General features: G+C 43.0%; 1 protein-coding gene across 1 annotated transcript in view; it reads right to left on the bottom strand.

Moving 5' to 3' along the window:
* Positions 1 to 13808, bottom strand: part of PTPRN2 (protein tyrosine phosphatase receptor type N2) — a 674076-nt gene that overhangs the window by 468500 nt on the left and 191768 nt on the right. Inside the window, exons 4-5 of the mRNA XM_056857125.1 lie at positions 6519 to 6636; positions 3279 to 3444 (exon numbers count right to left, since the gene is read on the bottom strand). Coding sequence (XP_056713103.1) covers positions 3279 to 3444; positions 6519 to 6636 — 284 coding nt within the window. The remainder of the gene's footprint in view (positions 1 to 3278; positions 3445 to 6518; positions 6637 to 13808) is intronic.

Below are 13808 nucleotides of genomic sequence, written 5' to 3'. Positions count from 1 at the left end.
AACGAGAAGCATAGTTTAAACATGAGAGGGAGGGCATCTTGGCCATCTTCGGGGCATGGATTAGTGGTCACTGGGGATGTGGGAGAGAAGGTAGTTGTGAATTTCCTGCATTGTGCAAGGGGGTTGGAATAGATGACCCTGGTGGTCCCGTCCAACTCTATGATTCTATAATCCCCCTTTCCCCCTTCTCCCTCCCTGCTGCCAGAAAAACACTCATATTAAGCTCTGGAAATGTTATGCCTCGAGAACCAATTATGCTGTATAGGACTTCAGTAAGTAGTCAGTCAGCTTTGTGATTTTTCTATGCATCCTGTCATCACTGAACCGTATGCCTTGTTTAATACCTTTTTCTAAATTTTTCTAATAAAGCTCTTTTTAGCTTTTCATGGTGTGCGTTTACTGATGCCAAACCCAGGTGAGCTTGGTTATGTTACCATACAGTGGCTGACCTGCCGCTACATGGATCAATTGGTTTCAGAGGCTAGACTTCTATCACATCCTCCCTTTGAAGTCAAACCTTGATTCAATATATTTGGAGCCTTGAGGGAGACAACAGATGCAACATGTACAGGAAGGCAGAGCTGATGTAGGAAAGTGTCCATACTGACTTGAATCCAAATGTACCTATTCCTACCCGAGGCTAGACTCTGGGAAAATTAGCGCTGCGTTTCTGCAACAAAAGCTGGCTCTGCAGAACAATCATTGACATCTTCAAGAAAACTCTCACTCCTCCCTCCCCATTTTAAAAGTTTTAGACTTTCAAAAATGTTGGAAGTTAGCAATATTTTAATCAATAAGGTGACAAATGTAAGGGCAAATGTGTGAACCAGCTTGGCGTAATAGTTAAGAATGTCAAATTAGGCCTTGAGAAATTCAGATTCAATTTGGCACTAACTTTGGAGCTCCTGGGCCTGTCATTTTCTCTACATCACAGTGGGCTTTTCTGCACTGGGTATTCGTTCCGGCTCAGCTTCTTAAAACATAAGAACATAAGGCCCTGCTGGATCAGACCAAGGCCCATCAAGTCCAGCAGTCTGCTCACACCAGGTGCCTCTAGGAGGCCACAAACAAGACGACTGCAGCAGCACCATCCTGCCCGTGTTCCACCGCACCCAAAATAATAGACATGCTCCTCTGATACTAGAGAGAACAGGTATGCAGCATGACCAGCATCCATTCCAACCAATAGCCATGAATACCCCTTTCCTCCATTGACATGTCCACTCCCCTCTTAAAGCCCTCCAAGCTGGCGGCCATCACCACATCCCGCAGGGAGTTCCACAATTTAACCATGCGTTGTGTGAAAAAATACAAATATTCTTAAATGCACCCCCTCCCTTACAAACATATAAAAGGGGGGCTGCCACCTTGAAACACTGGGGGGGGGGCAAGACTGGCAGCTCAGCCTTCGGTTCAGAGATGTGCACATCTGTCATTTCAGTTGTAGTTAGGCTCATCCTATGGCTCACGGTACTGCTGTAATGCTGTGAGCTTCTCTCTCTCTCTCTCTCTCTCTCTTAACTTCACCCTAAACGTAGTCTCCAATTAAGTAATGATTTCCTTTGCTTTCATTGACTCATTGAAAAGCCCCAGAGTTATAGAGGGCTGGTGAAAGCAGGAGCTGATCCTTTATGTTGTTTTGTGCTTTAATTCCACTCTTAATGATTTTATTTTTTAAATTATTTTCACATCCACATAATAGAGTTTAGAAAGCAAGAGTCCAAAAATCGGCTTGAAAAAGAAAGATGATTTGGGGGGGGGCATTATGGGTTAAAACCTGGCAAATTCCTTACGGATCCACTGTTTAGAACATATTTTTATCTTTCAAATTGGGATGAGGGGAAAGCTGGATGACCCCCGTTCTCAAACACATAGCTTTATTCAAAGCATGAGAGGTAGCTTTAATTTCTAACATATTCTTCTCTTTTGTTTTTATTTAGGTTATTACTACTATTACTACAGCAAACATTTTAGGCATCGCATTGTCCATATGTTTTTAAATGCTCAACAACGGGGGAGGGGGACACGCACTCACACGGTTTGCTTCTGTGTGTGCTGATTCCAGGATTTTTGCTCTTTATTCTCAAGCCTTCATGCTTCTGGGAGCTTGTCTCCACGGCAACACACAATAATGCTGGTGAGAGGTGCCATCGCGGGACTCTTCCCCACCAAAGACCTCGGCCGTATAGATTATTTATGAATTCATATGACATCCCCAACATCATTGAAATACCTTTTGGACAAATTCTCACTTTCCAGTTGCTTCAAAAGAATGACATTCTCAGTCAATGCCTCACTACTGAAAAACCTGTGTTTCAAAAAAAAGCGAAGCAAAAAGCACCGGAGGCAAATGGCACCATTAATTAATTCCTAAAAAATAAAAAAGATTTCCAGTATTTCTCAAGTTTCTTTAAGCACACCTGTTGTCATGCTCCAAAAAGTTGCACTCTATACAAGCTGTTAGAGCATTTATTATGCTTAGCAAAAACTGCTTTTATGCCTAACCTGTTTGTAAGGATATTTGCACATCATAATACCATAACAAATGATAAATAGGAATATGCCCTGTTCTTATAAATTAGATCCAAACTAAGGGTGCCAATCTCCAGGTACTGGCTGTTGATCTCCTGCTATTACAACTGATCTCCAGTCGATAAAGATCAGTTCACTTGGACAAAATATGTACCATGTAGATGCTGAGGGCAGGGAAACAAACAATCCTGGGAAAGAGAGGTGAGAAACAGAGCTAAAATGGTGTGCCACTATAGTCCTAATATCTTATCACTCGAGTAATTGAGATTTTATTAGACATACTGTCCAGTTTTTCTCTGTAGACTTTAGAACTAAGATTTCAAAGGTACCAAATTTTAACAATATTTATAGAGCATTTTTCCTGTGTGCTTAGAGCACTGTATATTTCTCCAAAATCTCCATAATTCCATAATTCTACCAACAACTGTGTTTTTTTCCTCTGTGCGGTTTATTCAAGTTTATTGAATGTTGAGGATTGCAGAGCTATCTCTAGAGTTTTTGTTGAGTACAGATTTCGTCCAAAGACTTTCCTTTCACTACTCATGCTCTTAACTACTGTGATATTCCAGCCCTGATTATCGCCTTCTTCTTTTTCAGTAGTTGTAATTTTATTTTTTTCCCTACAGCTTTACATCAGTATCAAAAACTAACAGCAGAATGAAAGAAGAAAGAAAAAAATGGAAAGGGGGGGGGGGGGAAGAACGAAGCATTTTAAAACCTTTAAAAGAACACTTTGAAGATTTCACCTTAACAGTGGCTTTGTTACCCTTTATCCTTGAATATAAATTTGGAGTTCCAAACTGAGAGAGAATATCCAGGTAAGCAAGGTATTGCTGAGGAGACTTCACAAAGTTCACATCTTTCTCCAAACCCAAATTCCACCTGTTGCTATCCGCACTCTGCTTTGAGGGCCTGCATACCAAAATCAAAAGAAAACAAATGTTACCTACAGTGATAAATTAAAATAATCACCACTTTAAAATCAATAGGCCCTGGCTGTTTGTCACCAATATTTTTATATTTCAGCAATACCAACTATCTCATAGAATCATAGAGTTGGAAGGGACTACCAGGGTCATCTAGTCCAACCCCCTGCACAATGCAGGAAGTTAACAACTACCTCCCCCCACATCCCCAGTGACCCCAACCCTTCCCCCGCCATGCAGGATCCCACAATCAAAGCACTCCCAACAGATGGCCATCTAGCCTCTGCTTAAAGACCTCCAAAGACGGGGACTCCACCACCCTCCGAGGCAGCACATTCCACCGTCGAACAGCCCTCACCATCAGAAAGTTCTTCCTAATGTTTAGGTGGAATCGCTTTTCTATTAGTTTAAAAGGTATCTCAATCAAATCTATCAATTATTCAGCAGCAGATAATTTAAGGGGGGGGGGAACCTGGATGGGTATGCTTTGACACTGAAGGGAAGATAACAGGTTTTCTTAAATGCAAGAAGGACCCTCTACAATGAACGATATTTCTGCTTTAAAAGAATTATGGTGATGCTTGTAATTTAGAGACACATCCTTATAAAGGGTATGGGTTTGCAAAGCATCCCTGCAGGCTGAAGTGAAAGGAACTGAGGCAGCAAAGCTGGGAGCATCTAGGGAAGTTTTGACAATAAAACGTTACATTTACTTTTTCTTTAGGGTGTCCCTCATGTGATTGAACTCCTAATTTATCACAAGAATTTCAGATGAGATTTAGTTGCCACTATGAATATTTTTTTAACCTCAAATGCTATCAAGAAGAAATGCCTACTAGAAATGCCTATCCTGAAGCTACTCTACTCTCTCTCTTTGAAAGAAGACACAGAACAGAAAAGGATATACAAGTGTGTTGAAAAGAACTGTGGAGAGAAAGATTGTGTGTGTATGAGAAAGATTGTGTGAGAGAGCGAAAGATTGTGTGAGAGAGAGATTGTGTGTGTGTATGTGAGAGATTGTGTGTGTGTGAGAGAGACACTGTGTGTGTGAGAGAGAGATTGTGTGTGTGTATGTGAGAGATTGTGTGTGAGAGAGAGAGACTGTGTGTGTGAGAGAGAGATTGTGGGAGAGGGAGACTGTGTGTGAGAGAGATTGTGTGTGTATGTGAGACTGTGTGTGACATTGTGTGTGTGTGTGTGAGAGAGAGAGAGAGAGAGAGAGATTAATCCTGAGTTCCTACACATCCTATGAGGAGCCCCTGTGTCAAACGTTTGGTTCAGTTAGAAGGATGGAGCAGGGCCTTCTTGGGACTGTCTACCCCTACCCCACAAAAGAACTCCGCCAAATTCCGTCATGGCTAAGGTTACCAACTCCCGGTTGCAAAATTCCTGGTGATATTGGAGGTGGAGTCTTGGGAAGGCGGGGGAAGGGGAAGAGAGGAACAGCAGCAGGTTATAATGCCACAGAGTCCATCTAGGGTTGCTAAGTCCCCACTGGCCACTGATAGGGGTTGGGTGGGATAAGGGTGCCAGTTCCAGGTTGGGAAAACCTGGAGATTTGGGGATGGAGCATAGGGAGGACAGGGACCTCAGTGGGGTACAATGCCACAGAGTCCATCCTCCAAAGCACCCATTTTCTCCAGGGATACTGATCTTGGTAGCCTGGAGATGAGCTGTAATTCCAGGGGATCACCAGGTCCCACCTGGAGGCTGGCGTCCCTAAGCCCTCCCAGCAAAGAAACCATTTTCTCCAAGTGAACTTATCTCTGTAGTCTGGAAATCAGTTGTAATTCTGGGAGATCTCCAGGCCCCACCTGGTGGTTGGCAAACCTATTCATGGCCCATCTTTAGATGAAAAAGTAAGGACTTTTAAAAATCCCAACAGGCATTTGCAGATCTTTTGAACAGGTGAGTTTTGAATCTGTGCTGATGGTAGCATTGCCAGATCTGTGTTGGGAAATTCCTGAAGATTTGGGGATGGAGGTTGGGGAGGGCAAACTTGGGGGAGTGAGGGAGCTCAGCAGGGATATGATGCCACATACAGAGTCCGTATTCCAAAGCTGCCATTTTCTCCACGGGAACTGATCCTCTTTAGTTTGGAGAACACCTGTAATTCCAGGAGAATTCCAGGCCCCACCTGGAGGTTGGCAACCTTAACTGATGGAGAATTTATTGGGTATTTAAATGCTTCACTGCAATGTTACTTATATAGTGTCTTCATTTTCATTTAGAAGAAAAAAAGTTGTTAAAACCTTGTTGGACAAATAAAATGAATGCGTTCCAAGATGCCATGATATCCTGGGCAAGAAAGCACTACAAGCCAGAAAGAAAACATGTTGTATAAATGACACATGTGTTTTACTGGCTTATGCTATATTAATAATAAATCTGAATCTGAAAGAAAACATGTTGCACCTAAAAGGCACTTCTGAATGTCCAAACAAGAACCTCCATCTTCTACTCAGTTTGTCTGTGATAGTCATACTTGCCATTTTGGTTCTTCACCATGTTAGGGCCGGGGCAGTGTTTGGGTTTTGAAACATTTCCAGTTCCCATTGTCATAATCATAGCACAGATCTTAAGGGCTGGCATAGTGTAGTGGTTAGAGCATCGGACTAGGACCTTGGAGGACCAGGTTCGAATTCCCCGCTTCGCCGTGGAAGTCTGCTTGGGCCCACCACAATCTCATAACCTAACCTACCATCACAAGGTAAACACATGAGGCTGCCTTATACTAATCAGACCCTTGGTCTATCCAAGTCAGTATTGTCTACTCAGACCGGCAGCAGCTCTCCAGGGTCTCAGGCAGAGGTCTTTCACATCACCTACTCACCTAGTCCCTTTAACTGGAGTTGCCGGAGATTGAACCTGGGACCTTCTGCATGCCAAGCAAATGTAGGTGGTTGTTGGGAGGATTCAGTGTGTGTGTGTGTGTGGGGGGGGGGAACGATATGAAAAGCCACTTTGGATCCCTGATCAGGGAGAGAAACAGGATAAATGTTCTTTTAAATAAACACAAAATATAAATACTAATGGTACACAAAAACACTGAAAAATTACCTTTGTGAATCTGATTCCTCTGATGAGAATGTCTCAGAGTGCCAGTCATGGATCTTACGGAGATTTGAGAGTTCACGGGCAATAATGTGTTGTGTGTAATCATCTTGCCAGTTAAAACCTGGAAAATAAAGCCGCATAAACTACTGTTTTAGAAACTTAATACCTGGGCAAAATAAAAAGCACTTTAAAAATCCCAGTCATACTACATATGAAACTATACTGCATACAAGTTCTTATGGTTAGAATATTATTTTTTACTTTCTGCTTTTCCGAAGAAAAGCTACAGAGCGGCTGCAAGCCATTGTGTTAACCAGACCTTTCTAAGTACTGTACTGACATACTGATGCTTTTAAAATGCTCTTTTCCAAGAAGACAGTGGGTGTGTGATGACGATTAAAAAGGAGATTATATTTAATGGAATGTTCGTGTTGCTTAGTCACTCAGGATCTATAAACCCCCTTTACAGTTTTGTTTAGTTACAGAACCATTTGACAATAGCTGAGCCAGAAAATAAAAGGCAAGAAGCTGTGATAGATAACAAAAAGTTATTTTCAAAGCGACTGATAGATTATCAGCCACATAATATAAATTTCAAATGTTGTCACTCTTATGTGGCTTGCTCAGTAAAAGGTGGGTACTTTTAATAACTGCATATGGGAAGCATTGTTCTAGTGAAAACAATTATAATGGGCTGTAGCGTGTTCTGTCTGGGGACCAATTTGAGTTTTCTTTACACTCAACTGTTATGACAAAAAGCTTTAAACAAGGGCAAGGTGTCGTCGTGAAAGCAAATTCCATGCAATTACGCATTAATTACATGCACTACTGCTCACATAGTAATTATACTTAGAATAACACTATAGATCTAAGAATAATTGTTAGATTTGTAAATGTTATGATTAATACTTTTAGTTTATATGGGCTTACTGCCTTGGAATTATCTGTAATTATTTAGTATCTATCTATCTATCTATATTACATCACATAATTGCAATTATTGACATTCTACATTTTGTTGCCCACAGTAAATTATTATTCACTGCTATAGCTATTTTAGGGTTAATTTTCTTTTGTCTATTGATCTTTAGAAAGCATTTTCACTTTATAAAGAATGACCACATCAGCAGTGCTATCATTCCAGTTAAATTGTTCTGAACAGGCACCCGAGATTATCTGGAAATTCATCCCATTGATTCCATTGAGATTTATTTCCAGGTGATCCAAAGACAGTTCTATACACTGTGGCTCATGCACTGAACAATGGCAACATCCATCTCAGTGTGCCCCCTTACTGTGAGCAGTGCATAGTAATATAATGAATATCAGCGACATCCTTTCGTTGTTTCATTATACATGCATGTGCAATAATTCAGGCAGTAAATTCAGACAGTGGAATCAATACAGATGACTTCCGAGTACATGTGTTCCAATTAACGTGATAATACATAAGCATACAATTACTTTTAAAATATAACTTTCTTTAGATGAGTTGTTTGGATCATATTTGCATGATGATGATTTTTTGATGATGGTATTTATATCCTACTTTTCAGTGGCTAACAAAAAGTTCATCAAGAATCAAACACAAATTAAATAACAGTAGCAAACAACAGAAGAAAGTAGCATGGCCCAGTCAGAACAGAAAATCACACTGCTACTGATACTAAAATGCTGCCAGTATTAATATTGCTAAACAGACAGCTACCATTTTTTTATCTTCTCATTTTTTAATTTGACCTTTCCTAAGTGAAGCTCAGGATTATTTATCTGTTTGTTTGTTTTCTGGGTAGCCTACTCTCAATCCCCAGCAGGAACCATGCTCCGGGCAGCTAACAACATATCAAATACAATAAATAAAATACAATAAAATCACAGATAAAACAATTTATCCCCATAAAACCAGAGGTAAAACAACAGATGGGGCTCGTTTATGAGCACACGGTCCTCTATAGTGCCGAGAAGTCAGTCAGGGTCCCCATGTAAGGTGGTACATGAACCAAGAAGAGACAGAGGAGTGTGAGGGGATAGGGAGCAGGGCCATCTTAATGCATGGGCCCGATGGGCACTTGCCCGGGGCCCCCACAAGCATAGGGGCCCTATGCTAATCTGTGTATGTTAAGTGACTTGCCATAAATAAATACTACTACACAGTAGTCTAGACCAGGGGTCGGCAAACCGTGGCTCGCGAGCCGCATGCGGCTCTTTGGCCCGTTGAGTGCAGCTCTCCGAACTTGGTTCGGAGCCCCTGCTCTTGTGCCCGCTCGCCGGGCTGCAGAGCCGGTGCACCTGAGAGAGAGAGAGAGAGAGAGAGAGAGAGAGAGAGAGAGAGAGAGAGAGAGAGAGAGCACGAGAGAGCAGGCAAGTGGACGTGGTGTCTCTCCCCCCCTGCCGTGGAGAATGGCTGGGTCCGCCTTTCCCTTGCCCTCAGTGGTTGGGAGGCTAAAGCCTCCCCTCCCCTCTAGCCACACGATTGCTGGGCGGGCGGCTCGGCGGTTCCTGGCCTGGCCCACCCGCCTATCAGCTGTTGGGCGGGGCGGGCTTCCTTTGGAGGTGCGTCCCTGGCAGCGGCATTGAGCTGCGGCACCCCGTCTTCTGCGGCGCCGACTCCATTCCCCCATCGTCTTCTGGGCCTGCGGGTCCCTGTAGGGAAGAGGCACACTTTGGAGCCAGCAGGGGCTTGTCTGGTAAGTGGAGGGTGGCGGGAAAGCCCCGGGGCGCAGGGTGGGGCCCCCGACCCGGGACACACGTAATGGTTCAACTCGGGGTCGTCTGCTGAAGCTGGAAGGTGGGAGATTCAAAACTGATAAAAGGAAACAATTCTTCACACAACACATGGTTAAATGGTGGGACTCCCTGCCCCAGGAGGTGGTGATGGCTGCCAACTTGGAGGGCTTTAAGAGGGGCGTGGACCTGTTCATGGAGGAGAGGGCTATCCATGGCTACTAATCAAAATGGATACTAGTCATGATGCATGCCTATTCTCTCCAGGATCAGAGGAGCAGGCCTATTATATCAGATGCTATGGAACGCAGGCAGGACAATGATGCTGCAGTGGTCTTATTTGTGGGCTTCCTGGAAGCACCTGGTTGGTCACTGTGGGAACAGACTGCTGGACTTGAAGGGCCTTGGTCTGATCCAGCACAGCCTTTCTTATGTTCTCACTGCGTCTGTGAATCTAGAGAAAGATTTGCTCACATTGTTCACATTAAGTGTTTGTCAGTCATTGTCATGATTTAATTTTATGGATACCTTACTTACTTTTTTCCCTCCTCAGAGGCCATGTCTACCCACTGGCTTTCTTGGCGGTAGACCTGGACTCCGAGGAGGGGGAAAAAGTCCCCCTTCAGAGGCCAGGTCTACCAATTGGCTTCTATGGGCCTCCGGAGGCCAAGTCTACTGCCAAGAAAGCCAATGGGTAGACATGGCCTCCTAATGGGACTCAGCCGGAGGCCAGGTCTACCAATAGGCTTTTATGGCTGTAGACCAGGCCTCCAGGCGAGGACTCCGGACGGGGAGGGGGAAATGGCAGGGACTTACAATTTAAATTTCGTCAATAAATAAGATCACTATTAAGTATGATATCAAGTTTTATTCAGTGTACCTATAGTTTAATTAAGACTTAAAACTTTAATTAAAGTTTATTAAGTTAATAAACAGTGTACTTACCTATATAGTTTAAGTTTAAGAAATTTGGCTCTCAAAAGAAATCTCAATCGTTGTACTGTTGATATTTGGCTCTTTTGACTAATGAGTTTGCCGACCCCTGGTCTAGACTATACTAAACTATAAAATGATATTTGCTGCAATGTTATTGTGTTACAAATGGAATTGTGATTTGTCTCTGATTTAGTATCCCTGGGTTAGCATTGCAGTCACCTCTGCCACAGTGCCACCTAACTTGCATGTAGGCCTATGTGTATGGATCTCGTGCTGTATAACATAATTTAGCATATTTGTTACGTCACTTAAACTCAGTTGACATTACTAACATTAGACCTACTGTAGTACTATTAATAGCAATGACATCATTATTGGATATATTTATACATTGTTTATGAACCCAGGTATAGGGCTATGCATAGATTATTAGTGATTGAACCTGAGATTCAATCACAACATTGAACACTTGTACGGTAATCGTGTAGTCGTTATTTAAGATTATGAATTTATGATGCAGTACTAATAACCACATATTGATAGTTTGTGAATATATGAATGGATAAGCTTTTTAATTGTGCAAGTTGAGAAAATTGTTGCATATAGTCTGGTAGACCTATACATAGATGAGGCTAGATCAATGCCAGACACCCTAGCTATGCCAGTAAGCTAGATCTAGGTCTTGTCCAGCAGTTTTGTGAATCAGCACCCAGTAGAGAGTTTGTATTAAGAATAAAGACTGTTCGTACAATTAAAGGAATGACACGTTCATTATGAAAGCAGAATGTTTAAATATTTAGGTCTTGTTGCAAGCACACTTATATAATATAACCCTACATCGGACTAGTGTGGGACTAAATACTAAATATTTAAGATATACAGTGAGGGGGAAAAGTATTTGATCCCCTGCTAAATTTGCCCGTTTGCCCTCTGACGAAGAAATGACCAGTCCATAATTTTAATGGTAGGTTTATTGTAGCTGTGAGAGACAGAATAACAACAGGAAAAACCCCAGAAACCCAGAAGACAAAAGTCAGAGATTGATGTGCATTATAATGAGTGAAATAAGTATTTGATCCCCTATCAACCAGCCATATTAGGGTTCGGGTTCGGGTTCTGTTGTCGACAGAAGCAATCAATCCATCAGATTCCAAACTAGCCACCATGACCATCTGAGGCAGCAGCAACAGCGCACCGCCGAGAAAGGGGGCGTGGCGATCATGGCCCGCCTCTTCTCTCTAAAAGGCATTGTTGCAAAGGGAGAGGAGGGGGCTGTGGCGCGCGGCGACCAAGAAAAAAATTCAATTCGAGGTAACTGCTTGGGTAGAGAAGAGGGGGTGTTGAGGCCCTTTAACATCAACAGGTGTTTTGATTGGCCAGCAACACCACGAGAAGGCGGGGTAGAATGCTAACTTGGACGAATGAAGCAAAGGGAGGGAAACAGGATGAAAGGTGGTTGGTAGTTGCCAGCTGCCGAGAGGGACGGTGATGGGCGTCTTTCCCACTCAATGAGAGAAGAGAAAGAACGGTGGGGCAGGCTTAAGAAGAACTACGGCTTCCCAGGCGAATACTTCAGGACCCTGAGGGGCCGGATCCGGCCCGGGGGCCATAGTTTGAGGACCCCTGATCTAGCTAATATGTATCACAAAGACCTGAATTATGATGACCTTTTGAATGAATGTGAGCATCCCAAGCACTACATGGCTCTTAAAATTGTGAGACTCTCCCTGCACTGTACAGAAAAATAATTTTGGACAATTTGAAATTTGTATTCCCGAATGTTGAAATTGCACTCAGGGTGTTCATGTGCATGACAGGGACCAACTGTACAGGAGAGTGTTCTTTTTCAAGACTAAAAATTATAAAAAATCTGCATCGTAGCACAATGGGGCAGCATCGTTTGAACTGGCTTTCACTCATGTTCATGGAAAATGACATCCTGAAGACCATTGACTTCAAGCCAATAATAAAGCAATTCTCTGAAAAGAAATGCCGCAAATGCTTGTTATAAAAAGAAGTTCGTAGTAATTTCATACTCTAAACTGTGTGGCTTACTGAGTATTATTGTGTTTTTCAAGCCTTGTGTATTGTTCAAATGTTTATCATGTTGATTAGTTGCTGCTGTACAGCATGATTTTAATGTTTTAACACCAGTTTTCTTGAAGTGTCAATAAAATAAATATATGTTTAATATTATCGACCATTTACTTTTTATTCCTGTGATTGTCGTAGGGGCCCCAGCACACTGGTTTGCCCAGGGGCCCATAATGCTGTTAAGACAGCCCTGGTAGGGAGTCGTCCCATTTTACCATCACAAAACTCCATTAGGTTTGCAAATGGTCCAAATTCACTCAGTAAGCATTGTGGCTGAGCAGGGCTTTGCACATAAACTATCTTAGTCCAAGTCTAGTCACTCTACCCCAATGCCTTGCCTGTCGCTGTGACCTTCTCTTCTTTTTCCACCAATGACATCTACTGGAGACAACTACCCAGAAAAAATATTGCCATGGAAATAACTTAAACGCAGGGTTGGCTAAATCTTTTTTTAAAACGTGTGGATTTTAATTACAATATACAAAACTATAAATCAATAGGGTTGCCAGGTCTCTCTTCGCCACCAGCATGAGGTTTTTGGGGTGGAGCCTGAGGAGGGCAGGGTTTGGGGAGGGAAGGGACTTCAATGCCATAGAGTTAGGGTTGCCAACTGCCAGGTAGTAGCAGGAGATGTCCTGCTAATTCAACTGATCTCCAGCCAATAGAAATCAGATCACCTGGAGAAAAATGGCCGCTTTGGCAATTGAACTCTATGGCATTGAAGTCCCTCCCCAAACCCTGCCCTCTTCAGGCTCCGCCCCAAAATCTCCCGCCGGTGGCGAAGAGGGTCCTGGTAACCCTACATAGAGTCCAATTGCCAAATGGCCATTTTCTCCAGGTGAACTGATCTCTATCAGCTGGAGATCAGCTGTAATAGCAGAAGATCCACAGCTAGTACCTGGAGGTTGGCAGCTTTATAAATCAATGCAAGTAATCCTCTTTGGGGTGATAAATATATTTCTGTAAGCATTACTTTTACAGCCCAGTCATCAACTGGGTCCCTCTTTGCCGCCAGGTCCCTCTTCACCAGGTCCCTCTTTGCCACCGGCAGGAGGTTCTTGGGGCAGAGCCTGAGGAGGGCATGGTTTTGGGAGAGGAGGGACAGCAATGCCATAGAGTCCAATTGCCAAAGCGGCCATTCCCTCCAGGTGAACTGATCTCTATCGGCTGGAGATCAGTCGTAATAGCAGCTACTACCTGGAGGTTGGCAACCCTAGTCATCAACATATACCTTGGAAGTATAAGTTACACTGAAAGTATTCCTAGGATTGCAGCAGTGCCTAAAAGCTATTGTGAATGTCAGCTACATCCTTTCATTGTTTCAGTGCGGGGGACTCACACATACAGAGCTCAATAAAGCAGCTCACACAAGAGCATTAATACCAAGTTGACAACTGCACTCAAAATTGGGGCTGAGAAACCAGCAAAATGATGCTGCTTGGCAATTTCCTGTCCCCTTTGTCTGTGCTCCTACTCCTTGTGGCTTGCTCCTGGCCCCAGAACTCAATTATAACAATTTAACTCCGATGGCTGAGCAAG

Source organism: Euleptes europaea, chromosome 11 (genome assembly GCF_029931775.1).
Source record: "Euleptes europaea isolate rEulEur1 chromosome 11, rEulEur1.hap1, whole genome shotgun sequence".
In the NCBI taxonomy this organism is placed as follows: Eukaryota; Metazoa; Chordata; class Lepidosauria; order Squamata; family Sphaerodactylidae; genus Euleptes; species Euleptes europaea.
The sequence above is the reverse complement of the archived record's forward strand: the minus strand, read 5'-3'. Positions and strand labels throughout refer to the sequence as shown.